This window comes from Salmo salar, chromosome 09 (assembly GCF_965601325.2).
Source record: "Salmo salar chromosome 09, fSalSal1, whole genome shotgun sequence".
Taxonomy (NCBI): domain Eukaryota; kingdom Metazoa; phylum Chordata; class Actinopteri; order Salmoniformes; family Salmonidae; genus Salmo; species Salmo salar.
The window spans coordinates 75700840-75722570 of NC_138299.1; the positions used below are offsets into that span (position 1 = coordinate 75700840).

Consider the following 21731-nt stretch of genomic DNA (forward strand, 5'->3'; position numbering starts at 1 on the left):
GGGGCTGCCAAGTAGGAAGCATGATTTGGAGGTCTGGTGTGTTGTGCAGACATCTTTAGCAGGCCAGGCAGAGACAGAGTGGTGTACGTCATGTGATACAGAATGCTGATTCTAATCAGAGAGGGGCCCTGGTGGAGACTTCCTGGGATCACAGACTAGCACGCATTTTCAAAACACTGCAGCCTGCCTGCAGCACAAGCATTCTCCCTCTGATCTATACTGTCTGAAGTTATGCAGGACAGGCGACTGTAGTGTGTTTGCTGTTATCAGTTTATCTGTATTGTTTCGTTTGCTTGTCGTCATATCTGGATGCTGGATATTGCCCCTTTTCTCATTAAATTAAATAAAATCAAATGTATTTATTTTTACATCAGCAGAGGTCACAAAGTACTTATATAGAAACCCAGCCTAAAACCCCAAACAGCAGATGTAGAAGCACAGTGGCTAGGAAAAACTCCCTAGAAAAGCAGGAAGCTAGGATGAAAGCCAGAGAGGAACCAGGCTCTGAGGGGTGGCCAGTCTTCCTCTGGCTGTGCCCGGTGGAGATTATAAGAGTACATGGCCATTAAGGCCAGACCGTTCTTCAAGATATTCAAACATTCATAGATGATCAGCAGGGTCAAATAATAATCACAGTGGTTGTAGAGGGTGCAGCAGGTCAGCACCTCTGGAATAAATGTAAATTGAATTTTCATAGCCAAGCATTCAGAGGACGAGACAGCAGGTGCGGTAGAGAGGAAGAGGGAGGATAGAAACTAGAGTCTGGGGGGTGGCACTGTGGCCATGTTCGTCGATACCGCTGGACAGGGCCAACCAGGCAGGATATAACCCCATCCACTTTGCCAAAGCACAGCCCCCACACCGCTAGAGGGATGTCAACAGACCACCAACTTACTACCCTAGGACAAGGCTGAGTATAGCCCACGAAGATCTCCTCCACCGCACAAGCCCGAGGGGTCGCATAACAGGACAGGAAGATCACATCAGTGACTCAACCCACTCAAGTCGGGTATAGCGAAGAAATCTTGGCACGATGTGATGCACCCCTCCTAGGGACGGCATGGAAGAGCTCAAGTAAGCCAATGACTCAGCCGCCGTAATATGGTCAGAGGCAGAGAATCCCAGTGGAGAGATGGGAACCGGCCAAGCAGAGACAGCAAGGGCGGTTCGTCACTCTAGTGCCTTGCCGTTCACCTTCGCACCCCTGGGCAAGAGTACACTCAATCATAGTTCCTACTGAAGAGATGAGTATTCAATAAAGACTTAAAGGTCTCTGAGTCTGCGTCTCTCACATAGATAGGCAGACCATTCCATAGAAATGGAGCTCTATAGGAGAAAGCCCTGCCTCCAGCTGTTTGCTTAGAAATTCTAGGGACAATAAGGAGGCCTGCTTCTTGTGACCCTATCGTACGTGTAGGTATGTACGGCAGGACCAAATCGGAGAGAGAGGTAGGAGCAAGTCCATGTAATGCTTTGTAGGTTAGCAGTAAAACCTTGAAATCAGCCCTAGCCTTAACAGGAAGCCAGGCTAGCACTGGAGTAATATTGTCAAGTGTTTTGGTGCTAGTCAGGATTCTAGTAGCTGTGTTTAGCACTAACTGAAGTGTATTTATTGCATTTTCCGGGAAGCCAGAGACAAAATTATGGATTAGCTTTTCTGCATCGTTTTTGGACAAAAGGTTTCAGTGTTTTGCAATGTTACGAAGATGAAAAAAAGCTACCCTTTCTAAATTAGATTGCCTCTTCATTACAGTACCGGTTTGATATGAATAAATTGTATCTTGTGTCAACATGAATGGTTGAGAGATGAAGAGATGACAATGTGAATGATTATAAAGGCTGTATCACATCCGGCCGTGATTGGCAGTCCCATAGGGCGGCACACAATTGGCCCAGTGTCGGCCGGGGTAGGCCGTAATTGTAAATAAGAATTAGTTCTTAACTGACTTGTCTAGTTAAAGGTAAAAGAAGAAGTACATAACCTAGTAGTTGTTGTTGATGTAGGCTGTACAGGAGCTACAATGTATACAGAAGTACACACTATGAACCCCTTATCAATCATTTATAAACTGCTTATACATACTACATGTGGCCTTTCCAAGCTCTCCATAACATTCAAGCCATGGAAACATGAATTATTACACAGCCAGTCCAGGATATCCATTTTGAACCTGACACTAACCAGTACCTGACAGTAACCCTACTCCATGTCTCTGTGAGTGAATGGCCCAGCGCAGCCTGGCTTGGCCCAGCCCATGTCTCTGAGTGAATGGCCCAGCCCAGCCTGGCTTGGCCCAGCCCATGTCTCTGTAAGTGTCAGTAACACTCATGAAATATTGACAAGATATCAGAAGAACTCATTACCGCTACCCACGCTGACTCCCTGCCTGACTCGGTTACCCCCGACGACAACGTGGAAAAGGACACCGTCACTCACAGGACGACTGGTATTTCACCCAGTAGATATGGGAGTTTATCAAGATTGGGTTTGTTTTCGAATTCTTTGTGGGTCTGTGTAATCTGAGGGAAATATGTCTCTAATATGGTCATACATTTGGCAGGAGGTTAGGAAGTGCAGCTCAGATTCCACCTCATTTTGTGGGTACTGTGCACATAGCCTGTCTTCTCTTGAGAGGTCTGCCTACAGCGGCCTTTCTCAATAGCAAGGCTATGCTCACTGAGTCTGTACATTGTCAAAGCTTTCCTAAAGTTTGGGTCAGTCACAGGGATCAGGTATTCTGCCACTGTGTACTCTCTGTTTAGGGCCAAATAGCATTCTAGTTTGCTTCGTTTTTTTGTTTATTCTTTCCAATCTGTCAAGTAATTATCTTTTTGTTTTCTCAGGATTTTGTCGGGTCTAATTGTGCTGCTGTTCTGGGGCTCTGTGGGGTCTTTGTGAACAGCTTGCTTAGGGGACTCTTCTCCAGGTTCATCTCTCTGTGGGTGATGGCTTTGTTATGGAAGGTTTGGGAATCTCTTCATTTCAGGTGGTTGTGGAATTTAACGGCTCTTTTCTGGATTTTGATAATTAGCGGGTATCGGTCTTATTCTGCTCTGCATGCATTTTTTGGTGTTTTATGTTGTACACAGAGGATATTGTTACAGAATTCTGCATGCAGAGTCTCAATTTGGTGTTTGTCCCATTTCGTGATTTCCTGGTTGGTGAACGGACCCCAGACATCACAACCATAAAGAGCAATGGGTTATATAACTGATTCAAGTATTTTTAGCCAGATCCTAATTGGTATATTGAATTTTATGTTCCTTTTGATGGCATAGAAGACCCTTCTTAGCTTGTCTCTCAGATCGTTCACAGCTTTGTGGAAGTTACCTGTGGTCCTGATGTTTAGGCCGAGGTATGTATATTTTTTATGTGCTCTAGGGTAACGGTGTCTGGATGGAGTTTGTATTTGTGGTCCTGGCAACTGGACATTTTTTTGAACACCATTATTTTTGTCTTACTGATTTTTACTCTCAGGGCCCAGGTCTGGTGGAATCTGTACAGAAGATCTAGGTGCTGCTGTAGGCCATCCTTGGTTGGGGACAGAAGCACCAGATCATCAGCAAACAGTAGACATTTGACTTCAGATTCTAGTAGGGTGAGGCCGGGTGCTGCGGACTGTTCTAGTGTCCTCGCCATTTCGCCAACTACCGTTCAAAAGTTTGGGGTCACTTAGAAATGTCCTTGTTTTTGAAAGGAAAGCTCATTTTTTTGTCCATTAAAATAACATCAAACTGATCAGAAATACAGTGCAGACATTGTTGATGTAGTCAATAACTATTGTAGCTGGAAACAGCAGATTTTTTATGGAATATCTACGTAGGCGTACAGAGGCCCATTATCAGCAACCATCACTCCTGTGTTCCAATGGCACGTTGTGTTAGCTAATCCAAGTTTATCATTTTAAAAGGCTAATTGATCATTAGAAAACCATTTTGCAATTATGTTAGCACAGCTGAAAACTGTTGTTCTGATTAAAGAAGCAATAAATTAGCTTTTCTTTCAAAAACAAGGACATTTCTAAGTGACCCCAAACTTTTGAACAGTAGTGTATGTTAAAGAGGGTGGGGCCTAAGATGCATCCTTGTCTCACCCCACGGCCCTGTGGAAAGAGATGTGTTTTCCGCCACTTTTAACTGCACACTTGATGTTTGTGTACATGGATTTTATGTCATATATTTTTCCCCCAACACCACTTTCCATAAATTTGTATAGCAGACCCTCATGCCAAATTGAGTAGAAAGCCTATTTGAAATCAACAAAGCATTAGAAGACTTTTCCTTTGTTTTGACTTGTTTGTTTGTCAGTTAGGGTATGAAGGGTGAATACGTGGTCTTTTCAATGCATCTCTCTCTCTCGCTCTGTCGCTCTCTCTCTCTCTCTCTCTCTCTCTAGCTCTCTTCACTGCATCTCTCTCTCTTGTCATATTTAATGATAATGTACATTATTCATAAGGGATGGTTAGTTGATGGGAATCAACTGGTCTGTTGATCGGTTGCATAAACTTGTCAACAGCAGAGAATTGTATATGACTATAAATTACTTTTAACATGTCTACTTTAGGGTTATGTAATGCTTGTTACTCGAGGTTGTCACGGATCCCTCCGGAACTTTCATTACGCACACCTGTTCCCACTGATGAGTACTGGTATAAGTGTGCCCTTCGGTTTCCATTGGGCTGTCGATTATTGTTCCGATGTCCGTTGGTCGTGTGAGTACCTGTGCTGTGTTTTGGCTTTCGTGCCGCTTGTATTGCGCAGATAATTCCGGGTCTCGTCCCGTGTGGTATCATTGTGCGTGTGTGTTATTTATTCAAGATAGTCCTCAATCTTTTGTTTGGGTTTCAACCCTGTGTTTTGTATAGTGTTTGTTTGGTCTTCGTCCCCGTGCCTTTACACGGCACGCCATAATTTGTGTACAATAAAAAAAACTATTATCCATTCCTGTGTCTGTCTTCCGATCCATCATGCCAATGTGACAGAAGTGAACTCAGTCTTCACTGTGGCTTCACTTATACCACTATTTGACTGTATATGTACAGTATATTACGGGCAGTGTTTTAGTCCTGTCAACTGTGTTGAATGTGGAATGTTATGAGAGGAGAGAGTAATGCTGCATGCCACCACAGCAGGCCGGACACAGTATATGACTCCATGCTGCCTCTCCCCTGGTGACAGGAGAAGGGTGTGGAGAGGTATAATGACGGCCTCCTGCTGTGCTAGCCTGGATGTCACAGTGGAAAGATGGGGTCCACCCGCCTCCGAATGATTGACTGACTTGAACCAGACAGCTGAGAGTTTAATACCTTCCTTATCACTAATGTTGATGTTGTTTTACATATGACCACTAGGTGGCAGTAAATCCCTCTGCTAAATCATCATCCTTATGGAAGATAACCATGGGTTGACACTTTCGAAGAGGCCTCTGACCCCATTGTTCTAATATCTCCCTCTTTCTATCGCTCTCTCCTTCTCCTCCTTCCCACAGAGGTATCAGTCCCTATGAGTATGAAGGAGGTGGACGGCTACATTGAGAAGCAGGTGGCCTACCTATCAGGTGGGAGGTCTTTACTCAGGAATGTCTATTTGGGTTCATAACCTCTGACCTGTGTTAACATTGGTTGTGTAGATTCAGGCGGTGTCTACAACCTGTAAAAGTAGTAGTGACATGTAGAAACTAACACTGACATAGTTGTTCTCAGTTAATCCAACATTTATAGACTATTAAAATGAGTGGTCAGCAAAGAACATCATATAATTGTTTAGTACACTGTTGATTGTGATAGTTCATATGAAACTATTTTTCTTCCCAGGTGGGCGTGGTGAGGACTCCAGCGTGATTATCACCCTCCCAGAATACTCTGCTTTCAGCGACATTCCAGAGGAGTCTTTAGCCAAAGTCTTAACATACCTCACCCTCATACCTCGGTGGGTGAACCAACGTAATACACTACCTCCTACTATTAATCTCTCTAGCCCTCTCTCTCACCTCATTACTTTTTCTGCAATGCAGTGTGTGCCTGCTTTAGTCCAGAGTTAGTATTCTTTGCAGATATGGCACTAGATGCTCTCTGTCCCTCATCTATTTTGATGTCCTCTGTGCCAGCTCAGAGCAGGTATATCCTAGGGAGGAGGGATCGTATCATTGGACGTGGACCAAAAGGGGAGTTTGAGTTCAGGTCAACAGAGTCGATGAACATCCCTGTAAACAGATCTAATGTATTCACTCTGCAGGCTTTCTTTCTGCACCAAAAAAATATCATTTGTCTTTGGCTGCAGTTAGCTGTCAAATCAATTTAGCATGTTATATTTGACTACTAAAAGTATACATTTGTTCAGTGAAAAGTACGTGTTCAAATACTTTTATTGTTTGTGTTTGCAGAGCACGACAACCAGGTGTAAAATTCATCATCATTTTAGACAGAAGACTGGATACTTGGACCTCAATCAAAACAGCACTTGCCAGAATTGCGGTGAGCGACTTATAGTCTTGAACATATGATTTGCTGCTGTGGCAAAAAACTCAAATCCAGTTCAGAATTTCAGCACTAGACAGACTGGACGTCCGTGGGGAGCTGTCCATGGTGCTGAATTTCCCAGTGCTCAGTTCCTGCTGTTTTGTGATGGTCTCGTCTCTCGGTCTTTAGTATATTAAAATACTTAGTCGTGACTATATCTGTCAAATACTGCAGTTGCTTTGTCACTGTTTATTATTGCTCATGCATAGTTTTCAAAGAAAATGTTCTGTACTCACTGTATGAAACTTGAATACCGTGGCAAGGGAATTAAGATGCACTAGCCAGCACTCAGTAACGTGGATATTACCTGATGACGCTATATTTCGGCGCACGATGAGAGGAAGAGATTGCAGACAGCGCTGCCACCCTCATCGTCGCAGCAGCGTTGATGCTGCGGCTGTGGTCCCGCAGCCAAGTAAAGGGAACCAGTAGCCTACATTGGCACCGATTTGTAAGCTTCGTGACGGCGAGATTTAGAGTGACAGCATGATTGTATAAATGGCTGTAAACACAATGGCTGTGAGTTACCAGCGCCTAGGATTGCCCACGATACGGAGGAGCCCGGTAACGCGCTTTTTAAATAGTTCGATTTATTGATAAGAGTTGTGGTCAAGTTTGGGTGGGCAGGGTGAATGCGGCATCGCTCACTGGCTGCAGCTTAAGCATAGCACTGCGGTGCAGAGCCTGATTTTAGCCTAGTCATGCAATTGATGCAGCAAGACAGAGAACGATGGCTATAAAAACCCGACTGCAATATTTAGCATGTCGAGCTAAGGGCAATGTCCATGTTTGAAGTAGCCTGAAGCTAGATTTAGATGGCGACGTCAAATTAATATCAGAGCTCTTTATGGAATAATCAACATTTCCCACTGTATTATGTCGATGTCCTATGCATATTTAAGTTTTAACAGCTGGCATCTTGAATTATACAAAACCCATATGTTAGTAAGGCTAGACCTGCATCACCACAGTCATGTGATAAAAATGGGGGTGTGAATTCTTTTTCAAATTGAGCTAATAAGATTGCCATCCTAAATGCTTTACTTGTGATGCCTGATGCTGAATATCGCTCTGAAGTTCAATCAAAGCCTCATCCCTAAATAGAATTCACCCTACCTACTTTCTATCCTTGGTTAGTGAAGCCATTTTCTATTGAATACAACTTCAATACACCTGTGATAGGCAGGATAGGTCCAGCTTTCCTCCTTTAATTGACAGTGGGTCAGACTGAGAGGCTTTGTCTGCCTGAGCCTGATTGCTTGTTAGCGCTGTCAATATGTCCATTCTGGGTGAACAGATGACGGCTATGCATCCAGAAGTCCCTTCCTTTCATAGTGAACAGACTGGCCTGGTTTTGGGTAAAAGGCATGGTCCAGGGTTTGTCAAAGCTCTAGATCAGGGCTCACTGTCCATCAGTGACGGTGTCCCTCTTCCTCCCTGTTTCCAGGCCTCCTTCCCTGGGAACCTCCACCTGGTGCTGGTGCTGAGACCCACCAGCTTCTTCCAGCGCACCGTCACAGACCTGGGCTTCCGCTTCAGCCAGGAGGACTTCATGCTCAAGATGCCAGTAAGGCAGATCATTTACCAAATCCAACACTTCACCACACATGTACATAGTACTAAACACAGTCAATAATGTGTCCATTATTATATCTCTCCTCTATTAGGTGGTGATGCTGAGCTCTGTGACAGACCTACTGAGATACATTGATGAGAATCAATTGACCTCAGAGTTTGGTGGAACCCTGGATTACTGCCACAGTGACTGGATCGTCCTGAGAACAGTACATACATACCTTAAACTTACATACCATCAACCATGCAGCGACTCAGAACCCCAGCATAAATATTGCAACATGTCTGATGTGGCGAAACACATTCAAACTTGGCCTGTATGTCTGCACCGTTCTGAGTGATGACGTCAGAGTATAAATGTAGAAACTCTGTGATGACGTCCCTGTGTTGTGTGCTCTCTGGCTTCCCTCCAGGCCATAGAGAGCTTTGCGGTGACAGTTAAGGACATAGCTCAGATGCTGCAGGCGTTTGGCACAGAGCTGGCAGAGCCAGAGCTGCCAGATGAGGGCACCGCCATCGTACACCTCCTCTCAATCCACACTGACAAGTACAGGAAACTAAAGGTATAACTGCAGCACTCTGTTTCACACACCTTTTACGCTAGGCTCCATGATAATGTGTGACAGTCACGTATCAGCGGCAGACTAACTGAAATCTAGTCTACATTGACCCACTGATGTTTTATAGCCATTTTTCTTGTCTGTCTTGTACAGGAGGCGATATGGTCTGTATCAAAGGAGGGTCGTCACCTGCTGGCTAGCCTGGAGGCCTCTGGGAGAGAGGAGGATTCACTATGGGATATCAGGCTGGACTGGGAGACTGTGCAGAGGTATATAACCTCAGAGGGATAATCATACTACCGTCTGCCTAAATGTAATAGAGTGGCCCATCTATTACAACCTCTCTCTCGCTGGTCTTCAGGCTACTAGCCCAGCTGAGGGACATGGAGTCAGCCTTTGACGGCTTCTTTGAGAAGCATCATCTGAAGCTCCAACAGTACCTCCAGCTGCTCAGATACGAACACAGCTTCCAGGAGGTGAGACTGACCGTTTACGTCATGGATGGATTGTTGATTAATTGGCCTATGCCGAGAGGCAACTCCTGAACGAAACCCATAGAGTGTAGAGTTCAATTGGATATTGGATGAGGTGTTTTGAAGTTGGGAGGTTCATATGGGTGGAACTAATGTCTCTCCTCTTGTGGTCAGATGGAGTTGTCTCTGGAGCGTCTGGCGACCCAGGAGAGGGAGGTGTCGTTGTCAGGGGAGACGCTGACTCAGACAGAACAGACACTCAGGGACCTGGACAGCCTGGAGGCTCACGCACAGGTCAGTATTTAGTAGGACACACTCCCTCATCAGATCAATGGACCAGGACTACACCTAACGTATACTTAAGCCTCAGGACCTGACTTACAAATGGTGGTTGGCAGAGATTGTCTTCTCTGGGTCTCGCGTGCTTTTGGTAACGGCATTGGTTGTGGAGCTAGGCTTGAATTGTATTTGCCATGGTGATACTGTATTTGTGTAGACCTCCTGCATGTTATTGTATGTAACTGACTGTGGTGTCCTGGATGTTGCTAGGAGGAGATGGCCCGTGCCCAGACCATCATCCTCCACGGTCACCAGCTGGCAGCCTGTCACCACTACGCCATGGCCCTGATCGTGCAGCGCTGCAACGAGCTACGTCACCGCTGTGACACGCTCAGTAAGGCCCTGAGGGCCAAACACACACACCTCTCCCAGGCCCACCAGCTGCTGCTACGCTTGGATCAGGTAAAGGACACACACATACACACATTTATTTACACTAATACACACACTATCACACACACAAACAAGCGTTTCGCTACTCCCGCAATACCATCTGCTAAACACGTCTGTGACAAGTAACATTTGATTTGAGTATCTAGCTGTTGATCTGTGTAGATGAAGTGCTGGCACAAAACCAAGCCCTAAAATATTTTTGGTTACCTTTATTCTCTCTCAAGTGCTAACCTATATCCGATTATGACTGGTCAGTGTGCATGACATTGTCTCGTCCCCACCATAGGCCCAGAGTTGGTGTGACGACGGGGCCTACTTGTTGGCCCAGCAGCTGGTGGAAAAGTTCCAGTCTAAGGAGGGGGCCCAGGCTGCTCTGAAGGACATAGACAGATTCCTGGAGGGGGCTCCGTCTCTCCTCAGCTCAGGACCTGACCTCCTGGCCGTGGAGTTTGAGTCTGTCCTCACCCCAGAGATACAGGTTAAACACCAACCAGTGTCTCTCATTCACAAACAGCTCTATGGTTTAAATAGAAAATCCCTCTGTAATGCTTCTCATGAACCATCTGTGTCTAATCCCTCATAAGGCTTTCTATACACATATGTTTCGCTAACACTGTTTCGCTAACACTGTTTCGCTTACACACTGCAAATCCTCTAAGCCCCCCCCCCTTCTTTCTTCATCCTCCACAGGTCCAGATAGGGAAGACATTTGAGAAGCACACAGCGGTGCAGGAGATGATCCACAACAGACAGGTCTGTCTGAGGAAGCTGGCTGATAAACACGTCCGTCCCATTCAACTGGTGGCCCCCCGGCCAGAGAACCCACCCCGCTCCAAGTCCCCACTATTCTCCCCCAAGCATGGTAAGAGGAGGTAGTGGACACACGCACTTGATGGTTGAGGAGATTTGTCACAGTAGATTAAACAGCATCAGACTGTATTTTTATTTTATTTATTTATTTCACCTTTATTTAACCAGGTAGGCAAGTTGAGAACAAGTTCTCATTTACAATTGCGACCTGGCCAAGATAAAGCAAAGCAGTTCGACAACATACAACAACACAGAGTTACACATGGAGTAAAACAAACATACAGTCAATAATACAGTAGAAAAATAAGTCTATATACAATGTGAGCAAATGAGGTGAGATAAGGGAGGTAAAGGCAAAACGGCCATCCATGGTGGTAAAGTAAAATACAATATAGCAAGTAAAACACTGGAATGGTAGATTTGTAGTAGAAGAAAGTGCAAAGTAGAAATAGAAATAATTGGGTGCAAAGGAGCAAAATAAATAAATACAGTAGGGGAAGAGGTAGTTGTTTGGGCTAAATAATAGATAGGACATGTATAGGTGCAGTAATCTGTGAGCTGCTCTGACAGCTGGTGCTTAAAGCTAGTGAGGGAGATAAGTTTCAGAGATTTTTGTAGTTCGTTCCAGTCATTGGCAGCAGAGAACTGGAAGGAGAGACGGCCAAAGGAGGAATTGGCTTTGGGGGTGACCAGAGAGATATACCTGCAGGAGCGCGTGCTACAGGTGGGTGCTGCTATGGTGACCAGTGAGCGGAGATAAGGGGGGACTTTACCTAGCAGGGTCTTGTAGATGACCTGGAGCCAGTGGGTTTGGCGACGATTATGAAGCGAAGGCCAGCCAACGAGAGCGTACAGGTCGCAGTGGTGGGTAGTATATGGGGCTTTGGTGACAAAACGGATGGCACTGTGATAGACTGCATCCAGTTTGTTGAGTAGGGTATTGGAGGCTATTTTGTAAATTACATCGCCGAAGTCGAGGATCGGTAGGATGGTCAGTTTTGCTGTATTGCTGATTGCTTCTGGCTAGAGAGGTTTACATGTTTCATCATCCAGCTGTCCTCAGCCCAGGGCTTCACACACGTCCCCCCAGCCCTGCAGTGAAGTATTCAAAGCAGCCAACTACAGGATCCAGTAATGAGGAAGCCCACAGTGTTTGTGCTCGACCTGAGTTAAAGATTTACCTGTTTTGGCCCAGCAGTATAATCAGTCCTTAGGGGATACTGGGGCAGCAGGTAGCCTAGTGGTTAGAGCGTTGCGCCAGTAAGCGAAAGGTTGCTAGATCGAATCACCGAGCTGACAAGGTAAAAATCTGTTGTTCTGCCTCTGAACAAGGCAGTTCTTGTGTTTTATCAGCATTATTAACATGTTATCCAGACAGGTCTTGTGTTTTATCGAAACGTACATCATTATCATCTTCAGCTGAGAGGTAATCTTTTGCAGGGGTCGACGGTTTGAAGTTCTCCTTCGATCTGTCACTTCCTGGGAAGAGGACGTCACGGAAAAGCCCCGGCTCCAGAAAGGTGAGATGGAGGAAAGGATGACGTAAACGTGGAGAAATGAAAGAAAGTGAATAACCACAGTGGAGAAAGAACTTTGAATGCTGTCGCAGTTCACACACCTCACTATGAATGTCACCGTGGCAACAGTACAGCTGTGATGTTTACATTAAAGTCAGTAATCTTTCGGTAGTCGTAAAGGCTCGAGGTGGATTTCCTTCTTTAATCTGTGTTATCTGAGGATGTTACATCCTGGTTGTCTCTGTGTGACCTGTCTGTCTCAGATCGAGGTGATGCATGACTACCAGGAGAATAGGAGCTCCCTGCTCTCCAGCCTGGAGGGAGAGGACAGCCCAGACCTTCTCAAACGGTCTGTCTACTCATCCTCTATATAATCCCTCTGTAGTCTTCCTGATTCCTTATGTTCAGACATAATACTAATGAGGCCCTCTGGCCCTGTGTCTCCACAGTCACGTGATGAGGGAGCTAATCGAGACGGAGAGAGTCTATGTGGAGGAGCTGCTGTCAGTGCTGCTGGTGAGAAGATACACAGCACTGTTTCACCATTTCTGGATTACTAGAGAGTTCTCTATACTGATGTATGTGTATATGCTCGTAGGGATACAGGGGAGAGATGGAGAACCCAGGCCTTTCAGGGCTCCTGCCCCCCATCCTTCAAAGTAAGAAAGACATCCTGTTTGGAAACATGCCTGAGATCTACAACTTCCACAGCAGGCAAGGACACACACACACACACACCACACACACACACACCACACACACACACACACACAAACAAACAGTATACATCCTGTGGTTTAGAGGAAGGATCCGCACTGTCATTGACCCGTGAGCAGTCATTAATGTTGTTTTCCATAAGCATTTGGAGCCTCAATGAACTGTGAGATTGAACCAATCATTGCATCCACATAGCCTCTATGATCTAATGCTAAATCTTAAAAACAACCAAGAAAAGTGTATTTCTCTCAAATGTTGTGCACAAATCGGTTTACATCCCTGTTAGTGAGCATTTCTCCTTTGCCAAGATAATCCATTCACCTGACAGGTGTGGCATATCAAAAGGCTGATTAAACAGCATGATCATTACACAAGTGCAGTTTTGTCGCACAACACAATGCCACAGATTTCTCACATTTTGAGGGAGCGTGCAATTGGCATGCTGACTGCAGGTGTTGCCAGACAATTTAATGTTAATTTCTCTACCATAAGCCGCCATCAACATCGTTTTAGAGAATTTGGCAGTCCGTCCAACCGGCCTCACAACCGTGGACCACGTGACAACGAACACAATTGCATTTTATCAATGGCAATTGAAATGCACAGAAATACCGTGATGGAATTCTGAGGCCCATTGTGAGGTCCATTTCTCTTAAAGTATCTGTGACCAACAGATTCATATCTGTATTCCCAGTCATGTGAAATCCATAGATTAGGGCCTAGTTTATTTATTTAAATTGACTGATTTCCTTATATGAACTGTAACTCAGTAAAATCTTTGAAATTGTTGCATGTTGCGTTTATTTTTGTTCAGTATACTAGCCAGTTTCCTCTATCCAGCTGTGTGAGTTAGTTCAAGTGTTTATTAGTGGCTCTGTCTGTATCACAGGAGGTTGGTGGCACCTTATTTGGGGAGGATGGGCTAGTGGTAATAACGGGAGTAGAATCAGTGGAATGGTGTAGTACATCAGACATATGGTTTACATGCATTTGATGCCATTCCATTAGCTCCGTTACGGCCATTATTATTGTGAGCAGCCTTCTGTGATCTGCATTTTCTATCTCCTGCCTGCTGGGCCTGCTCCCCTGCTGGGCTGAATGGCTTAATTGAATGACTGCATGAGGCCCGAAGCCAATTAGAGCGCCTCTAACTGGTGTTAAATGTGAGTTGCTCAAACAAGCATTTGATTATGCCAATGAGAGAGGAAACTGGCAGACACAGGGGGCTCAGTGGCACGGCTGTGTGGGTGACCCCAGTCATTAACTATGGAGGAGGGCAGGATAGGGGCCTACTGTGAGGCTGACTGTGTGGTGATGGTTGCTGCTGTGTGTGGTTAGGGTATGACCTATTGACTTGACCTGTCTGTGACCTTTGACCTCTGACTCTTGCTTCGACAGGGTGTTCCTGCAGGACCTGGAGGGCTGCCTGGAGACCCCAGAGGGAGTAGGGGCCTGCTTTCTGGAGCGGGTGAGGAAAGTCTATAGTGTGTGTGTGTGTGTGTGTATACATGTCTGTGGTTGTTTCTGAACAATGTCTTTACTTGCATGGATGGTGTGTCATTGGACATGTTTGTGTGTATTTCCAGAAGGAGAATTTCCAGGTGTATGAGTGTTACTGTCAGAATAAGTCTCGCTCAGAGTCCTTATGGAGGCAGTTCTCAGACTGTGCCTTTTTCCAGGTGAAGAAATGTTTCTGTCTGTCAGCCCACTACTGCTCTCTATTGATAGCGATAATATTCTTTTTTTTAATGACACAAAATCACATATCATTTTAAATAGATTCACTGTTGTGGTAAAGCAGTATTAAAGCCTTCCCAATCTTGTCCCTCCTCGACATATTCCACAGGAGTGTCAGAAGAAGCTGGAGCACAAACTGGGCCTGGATTCTTACCTGCTGAAACCAGTACAACGCCTTACCAAGTACCAGCTACTACTGAAGGCATGACACACACACCACTACACAGCATACCATGCCACTATTGCAGCGTCTATACTAGATAAAACTATGCGGAACCTTTATCATAATTCAATGTCCCCAAATCCTGTAAATGGCAACAGCACTCTTACATAACCTAGCTCTACAGAGGGACATTCCTTTCAATGAATTGAATGCATGACATTAGGGATTACAGATTAAATGACAGAGAAATCCCATCTGGTTAATGGGGACTGCTACCAATTTTCTTTCCTGTGTTAGTCCCTGTTAAACGACAAAATAAGGAAAATCTTACGCGCAACACATCTATTTTATAGTACAGCTGGAGAATTTGGGATTTCAACTTTTATCAGATATTGATGTGTACCAGACATTGATTGGTGTGTGTGTGTGTGTGTGTGTGTGCGTGATTTAGGAGCTACTGAAGTACAGTCCAGGAGGCTGTGAGGGGACCTCGGAGCTACAGGGAGCGCTAGCAGCCATGCTGGACCTCCTCAAGTCAGTCAATGACTCCATGCATCAGATCGCCATCACAGGCTACCAGGTGGGGCCTGGTGCTTCAGCCCTGTGCTGCTGACACTGTACAGCAAAGTGGTTTGAAATCTAATCATAGCATACAGTATATTGGCAATTTATACAATTCTGTCAGTATGTGTAGCATTAGATGAGCTAACTAAACCAGTCCCTATGTGATGAACTGTGTAAGGGTCAGAGACGGGATCAGTCTGTGTATTGTTCACCCAGGGAGAGTTGTCCGACCTGGGCCGGGTGCTGATGCAGGGCTCCTTCAGTGTGTGGATCAGCCATAAGAAAGGCCCCACCCGTATGAAGGAGCTGGCCCGCTTCAAGCCCATGCAGAGACACCTGTTCCTGTACGAGAGAGCCCTGCTCTTCTGCAAGCGCAGGGAGGAGCATGGAGAGGGTGCAGACAAGACCCCCTCCTACAGCTTCAAGCACTGTCTCAAGGTATGTGTGTGTGTGTGTGAAGGCGGTACTCTCTGACATGTGCTGCCTTTCGGAACGGTCTCCAGTGGGATGTTTGTTTTGGTTTGTGTGTCAAGGCGAGTGTGTGTGTGTTAATATGCACAGGGCATGGCGGATGGTGTCACACCACCAGATGTTCTCCTCTTGATTTATTACTGAGCCCCTGAGCTTCCTGCCATCACACAGAGGTGTGTGGGCCAGCGGGCCAGACGTATAGCATGTAGCTGACGTGTGCTTGTAGGCCCCAGGTTCAATCAGTATGTGTGTGTAACAGTCAGTGTGTGTGTCCTGACAGATGAGTGCGGTGGGGATTACAGAGAACGTCAAGGGAGATGTGAAAAAGTTTGAGATCTGGTACAGTGGCAGGGAGGAGGTGTACTTAGTTCAGGTAAGGACTACCTCTACTTTGTGGAATGACTGTTGAAATTATTCATGCCACCCAGAAGCGGCGTATGTTCACCACACAAGGACTCGCGACAACAACCACCACCCACTGACTTGTTTGTCATCTGCGTGTTGTTCTGTTCTTTGTTGTGCCTTCTTTGTTGTCAACTTTATGCCATGTTATGATTTGTTATGTATTGTTACAGTGAAATATGTGTTATGTTACTGTGGTGCCATTTTGAGATCATGCCTGTGAGATGCAAATAAAATGTCTTCACAAAAAAAATAAGTATTCAGTCTATCTTGTTATTGCGTTTTGTTGCCATACATTGACTGTGTTCTAATCTTATCTCCCAGGCCAACACAGTGGAGGTTAAGATGGCTTGGCTCAATGATCTGCGAAGGATCCTCACCAACCAGCAGAAACTCCTCAAAGGTTTTGGACGTCACTCACATCCCTCTCCAAAGCACACCCAACAAAGAGTTGGTTTAAATCATCTCAGACATCTTCTCTCTGGTTCTCTTTTTTTCTCTCAGATGAGCATTGTGTCAACAACCAGATGCCAGACCACATTCAACTGTCTCCGCCCTTGTCTGAGAGGTACGTTGGGTGTAAGACACAGCTCCCCAGCTGATGGTGTGAGTGTGGCAGGCAGTTATGTGACCTGTTGAGACGGTTATGATATGTGGTGTTGGGGAGCATATCAACAAGCAGGTATAAAGCTGGGAAATAGAAAATGAGGGGAAGGAGGTTAAGGAGGTGGTGTGTGAAGAGAAGATGTGTGTGTGTGAATGCTCCACTCTCTCCTTTGCTGTCTGGTTGCTGTCCTCCCCCCTCCTCCCCTCCTTCCTCCCCTCCCCCTGCAGGGGTGTGCGGCCGTCCGGAGGGGCTCCTAAGGGCTGTCTGCCGGGGCTGGACTTTGTCTCGCTGTCCGCCAATGTCTTTCAGTGTCTGCGCTCCCGGAGTCCACACCCTCGAAGCCCCCGGCAACGCCCGCGGCCCCGCCCCCCCAACCGCCCCCGCCCCCAGCGCCACTGACCCACCCTGACGCTCAGTGGTAAACTCAGCCCAGCTCTGCATGCCTCGGCCAGGCTCGGCATGGCCCAGCTTGGGGACCTAAACCACCCACAGGGCTGCTGTGTTTGCATACTGACCGTCATCTGCTACCCATTTAATAGCAGACTCCATTCGGCTCATAAATCGCCAGATGCACTTTTCATGTCTTGAGAGACCAATGTCCCAACAGGCCTTCCATCTCAGGCATCTTACCCCAAATGACTGCACCCATCTTTGCATGGGATTTTCAATTTAGCATGGAATGCAAAGCAAATAAACACAAAACGTATTGATTTCCTCATGTTTCCAGCACTAGAACTGCTTCTAAGATGGGGCTCGCTTTTTGAGATCGAATATAACTGAAATGTCACTAAATATAGTAGTTATTTCAAACCCAAAATATAGACCACCTAATACACTGATGAACTAGGATCTTGTTAAATCGAGACCAGATCTTTCCATGCGCCAACATCTGTCTCAGTGTGAACTTGGTTGCACTTGGTCGCTATACGCTGTACTCTGTTTTGCTGCGCTATGGGCTGTTTGGCTGGCGTCTGAAAGGTCATCATGGTGGTGTGAGATGAGTTTGAGAAGTTGAAGAAGTTGCCCATAACCACAGATCAAGGATCAGATGTTCCTCCGAAATTAGTAAAGGTTAGATCTGTGGCTAAGGGCAGCTTCTACCTGGAGCATGATTTCGTTAATTGATTAAGTCTAGATAAAGGTTAAATTAAAATGTATACAAATGGATTGTGTCGTGTTGTCTCTCCCACAGCAAACAGCAGAGGGCGTCGATCAGCTCAGAGGACACTGAGTCAGGGAGGAGCAGTCCAGACCCCCAGTCCCACTCCCCTCAACACCGGCGCAACCGACGCAGTGAGTACACCACCACCCCATACATGTACAGTAGACCGGTTGCCAGACAACTTCACCAAAATGATGCACTCGCATCAATGGGGCAGAAGGCCTCGTGGTGTTATGATTTTGAACGGTCAGATAGCTAGCAACAAGAGGCTGCCATGTGGGGAATAGTAGGTCTCTTGTTTCAGCTAGTTGTATCTTGTTATTGATACCATGTCTTGTTTTGAGGTGTTTTGACTGATGTCACCTGTATGCTAATATGGCGAAAATTCGCTAGCTATCTAACCAACAACTGTAACGATGTATTTGAGAGACAACTAGTGGTTATTGTGGAAATGTATGTTTTCAATAAACATTTGAAGATGAAATACAGTTCATATGTGGTCAATAATCCTTCTGAGTTGACAGTTGTTTTGCCCCTAAATTGCGCACGCATCGGTTTTGTTTCTAAGCAACTCACCTGTCTATAGCCATAACATAATAAAGTAAATACTTGGTAACTATTTGTAGTTATGGTTATTGGGTCATGAGAGATGGTACATGAAACTCCTCTGAATTGACATTGGATTTATGTGGGTATTAATACAATTGCAATCCCGGTTCCCCTAAAGATGCAGGTATTTCACATGGAGGAACTCTGGGGGGGGAAAGTACATTTACATTTAAGTCATTTAGCAGACGCTCTTATCCAGAGCGACTTACAAATTGGTGCATTCACCTTATAATATCCAGTGGAACAACCACTTTACAATAGTGCATCTAAAGTAGGCCTGGGATTTGTCAGCGTCCTCAAGATACAATATTATAGTAATACTTAGGTGCCGATACCATATGTTTTGCAATTCTATATGTATCAAGATTATATATTTTTTTGCGATTCGATGTTCCTTGAGAAAGCCATGCGAAAATTTGTTTTGAAGGTAAAAGTTCTCAAAACCATTTAAACATTTTAGAAAGAAGATGGAGAACAAACTATAGGATGATACATCCTGCAGTTGTATCGCTGGTACAGTGCACTAGCGCTAGCTAACATTACAAATCGATACTTGGGAGTCACAGTATTGATATAAAATCTGGAATAATAACGCAATACTCTACAGTTTAGAAAAAATATATAATTTGATTGTCAATTACTCCGTTTTTAATTGTAATTTATCGCTATAGTTACCACGTATTTACTTTGGGTATTTCTGGTACTTCATTAAGGCACTATATAAGAAGAAACGAGCAAAATGTGTGTAATTTCCAGGCTGGCCCGGGGCGCCTCACTCAGTAGACATCTGTGAGGGTCTGGAGGAGTGGGGTGGAGGTGAGGACCCCTCTCAGCCGTCAGACACCGAGGAGGAGGACGCTGCTCAGCTGGTGAGATGGGTTCTCTACAACATCAATACAACCACTCATTCGTATTTAAACACTAACACACTGTGTGGCCTCGTTCCTTACCCAGGACCTTAAATATGCTTATCAGAAAGGTTAAAGGAACCTCTTCAAGCTCCCTACGTTTAAAGTGTACACTACACGTTTAAAAGGCATACTCTATTAGGCTACAGTTCTACATATCCTTCTCCTAGTCTAACAGAATTGTCTGTCCTCCCAGGCTCCAGGCAGATATAAGGCATTGGCTGAATGTTCACGATACGGCCCAGATGACCTCACCATCAAGAGCGGTGATGTCATCCAGCTGCAGCACGAGGACAGCGAAGGCCACTGGTGAGTGTCGACAGTGTCATTTGTCTGGTGGTAAAGTTGGTTGCCAATGGCAGTCCTAAAAGCAGCGTGTGGCAGTCCTATCGGCTACCATTTTATTTTCATTTCTCAACAATTCTACATGTTGAATGGCCACCATTCGTCAACACCCAGCGGGTTATCTTCTGCGCTCCGCCAATTTCATTATCGTGTGTCCTGCCCTTCACTTTAAAGGTCCAATGCAGCTGTTTGTATCTCAATATTAAATCAGTAAGTACTGTGATTGTTTTCAATTAAAATGGTCAAAGAATTACATTTGCTTTTTAGCAATGAGCAATTTCTCAAGCAAGAATGTTGCTAGGACTGTCTGAGATTGGTCTGAGTGGGGAGGGGAAACAAAACTATCTGTTATTGGCAGAGGGGCTTGGAACTCTATTTCTTAATGACCTATGAACTAATTGACCCCCTGGTGTTGTCACCAGGCAGGCCAAAACTTTTTTTCAAACAGCTCTAACACTAAAATGGCCTTATCACAATTTCTCAGTAATATTCAAACCTCATAGTGGGATTGTTTGTTTAATGAGAAACAGCAAATATCACGTTTTTGACTGCACTGGGCCTTTAACTCCTCTAAAGCCTCCCTCCCTCACTCCATCTCCAGGCTGGTGAAGAACCTGAGTCGCAGACAGGAGGGTATCATCCCAGTCCCCAACCTGCACATGATTCTGGGAAACAGCAGTAGAGGACAGTCCACCAGACTAGGAGGTAAGGTTAGTGTTACAGTACAGAGAAAGAGGTTTCTAAAGCCATTTGTACTCTCAATCCTCCTCTCTGACATGTAGCTCATTAGATGGGTTTGTTTGAATCATTTGTGTCTCCTATCGTTTATGCAGATCCAGGGAATCTGAAGGCCAGAAAGCTCAGCTCCCCTTAGAGGAAAAATGCTGTCTTCAAGTGCTCGCGGGAACTGGGAAAGTGGTTAGTCGGAACCTCGTATTTCCCACTTTGGAGGAGCATTGGAAGGCACACCTTTTTGTTGGACATCTACAAAGATTGACAGACTGAAAAGACAGACTGTTTTCCATTAGACATTGTGAGGTCATGACTGATGGAATATCTTAAACTCTGCTTCCTCAAAGTGCTCTGATTGGCCACGATTAGAGACAACTAGCCAATTGAAGAAGGACACAGGAGTTTTAGATCTGGATTTTTGATTGACATTTTTCTGGGCCAGTAACATGAGGACCTGTTTTTTTTGCCCTCCATGATGGACAGTGGACACACTTTATGAATGTTACCCTCCAAACACTTTAGACAGCACAGGGTTCTACCAGCACAAAGGCACACGGTTTGGTGAAGGACAAGGGACATGTGAAAAGGTTTGGGACTTAAAATTCAATCCCCCACTTCCTCTTAGACCCAGCCAATGGGCTGTTCTGTTGTGCTGCTGTAGCTGGATTACATCCATGGACTCTAGCTCTCTGAGGGATTGTTGACCGTCATGGCTAATCAGTGAGAATGCAGTTGGTGTTTGTATGTTTATGTGTGTTCTTATGCGTCATAATAATCCGGGTTTTCGCCTGAAACATTTCTTAAAAAGAGACTTTTGTACATAGCTATGTAATTCATTTTTGATGTGTATACTTGAATGTTGGTCTATTGTTTGTTGACGTTCATTTATTCTACATGCTCGTGTTGTTTAGGTATCCATCCTGTCGTGTTCCTTAAGGCACCCTTAGCTCTCCAAGAGTTGAAATGCCAAAACGTGCCGTGCCATAATGCCTTTTTATTCCTGCAATGTTGGAATCGAGCTCCTCTTTGATAAATGTACTGTTTGCTCCGCAATATCAAACGCAGTCTTGCTTCTACCTCACATCAGACCTATACTCAACTGGCACTTTATCAATGCTTATAAGAGAAA

At 45.2% G+C, this 21731-nt stretch overlaps 1 protein-coding gene across 1 annotated transcript in view; it reads left to right on the plus strand.

Annotated features, from left to right (window-relative positions):
• The window catches only part of mcf2a (MCF.2 cell line derived transforming sequence a), a 32023-nt gene extending 10340 nt beyond the window's left edge, over nt 1–21683 (plus strand). Inside the window, exons 2-30 of the mRNA XM_045723914.2 lie at nt 5489–5557; nt 5814–5928; nt 6383–6473; nt 7966–8085; nt 8186–8302; nt 8507–8656; nt 8807–8922; nt 9015–9129; nt 9301–9420; nt 9676–9867; nt 10145–10336; nt 10549–10720; nt 12109–12188; nt 12449–12534; nt 12635–12701; nt 12784–12899; nt 14301–14370; nt 14489–14581; nt 14749–14841; nt 15254–15382; nt 15583–15804; nt 16118–16210; nt 16564–16642; nt 16744–16807; nt 18039–18139; nt 19374–19486; nt 19722–19834; nt 20472–20575; nt 20704–21683. Of these exons, the coding sequence (XP_045579870.1) occupies nt 5489–5557; nt 5814–5928; nt 6383–6473; nt 7966–8085; nt 8186–8302; nt 8507–8656; nt 8807–8922; nt 9015–9129; nt 9301–9420; nt 9676–9867; nt 10145–10336; nt 10549–10720; nt 12109–12188; nt 12449–12534; nt 12635–12701; nt 12784–12899; nt 14301–14370; nt 14489–14581; nt 14749–14841; nt 15254–15382; nt 15583–15804; nt 16118–16210; nt 16564–16642; nt 16744–16807; nt 18039–18139; nt 19374–19486; nt 19722–19834; nt 20472–20575; nt 20704–20744 (3233 nt within the window). The 3' untranslated portion in view covers nt 20745–21683. The remainder of the gene's footprint in view (nt 1–5488; nt 5558–5813; nt 5929–6382; nt 6474–7965; nt 8086–8185; nt 8303–8506; nt 8657–8806; nt 8923–9014; nt 9130–9300; nt 9421–9675; nt 9868–10144; nt 10337–10548; nt 10721–12108; nt 12189–12448; nt 12535–12634; nt 12702–12783; nt 12900–14300; nt 14371–14488; nt 14582–14748; nt 14842–15253; nt 15383–15582; nt 15805–16117; nt 16211–16563; nt 16643–16743; nt 16808–18038; nt 18140–19373; nt 19487–19721; nt 19835–20471; nt 20576–20703) is intronic.
• The last annotated feature ends 48 nt before the right edge of the window (nt 21684–21731 follow it).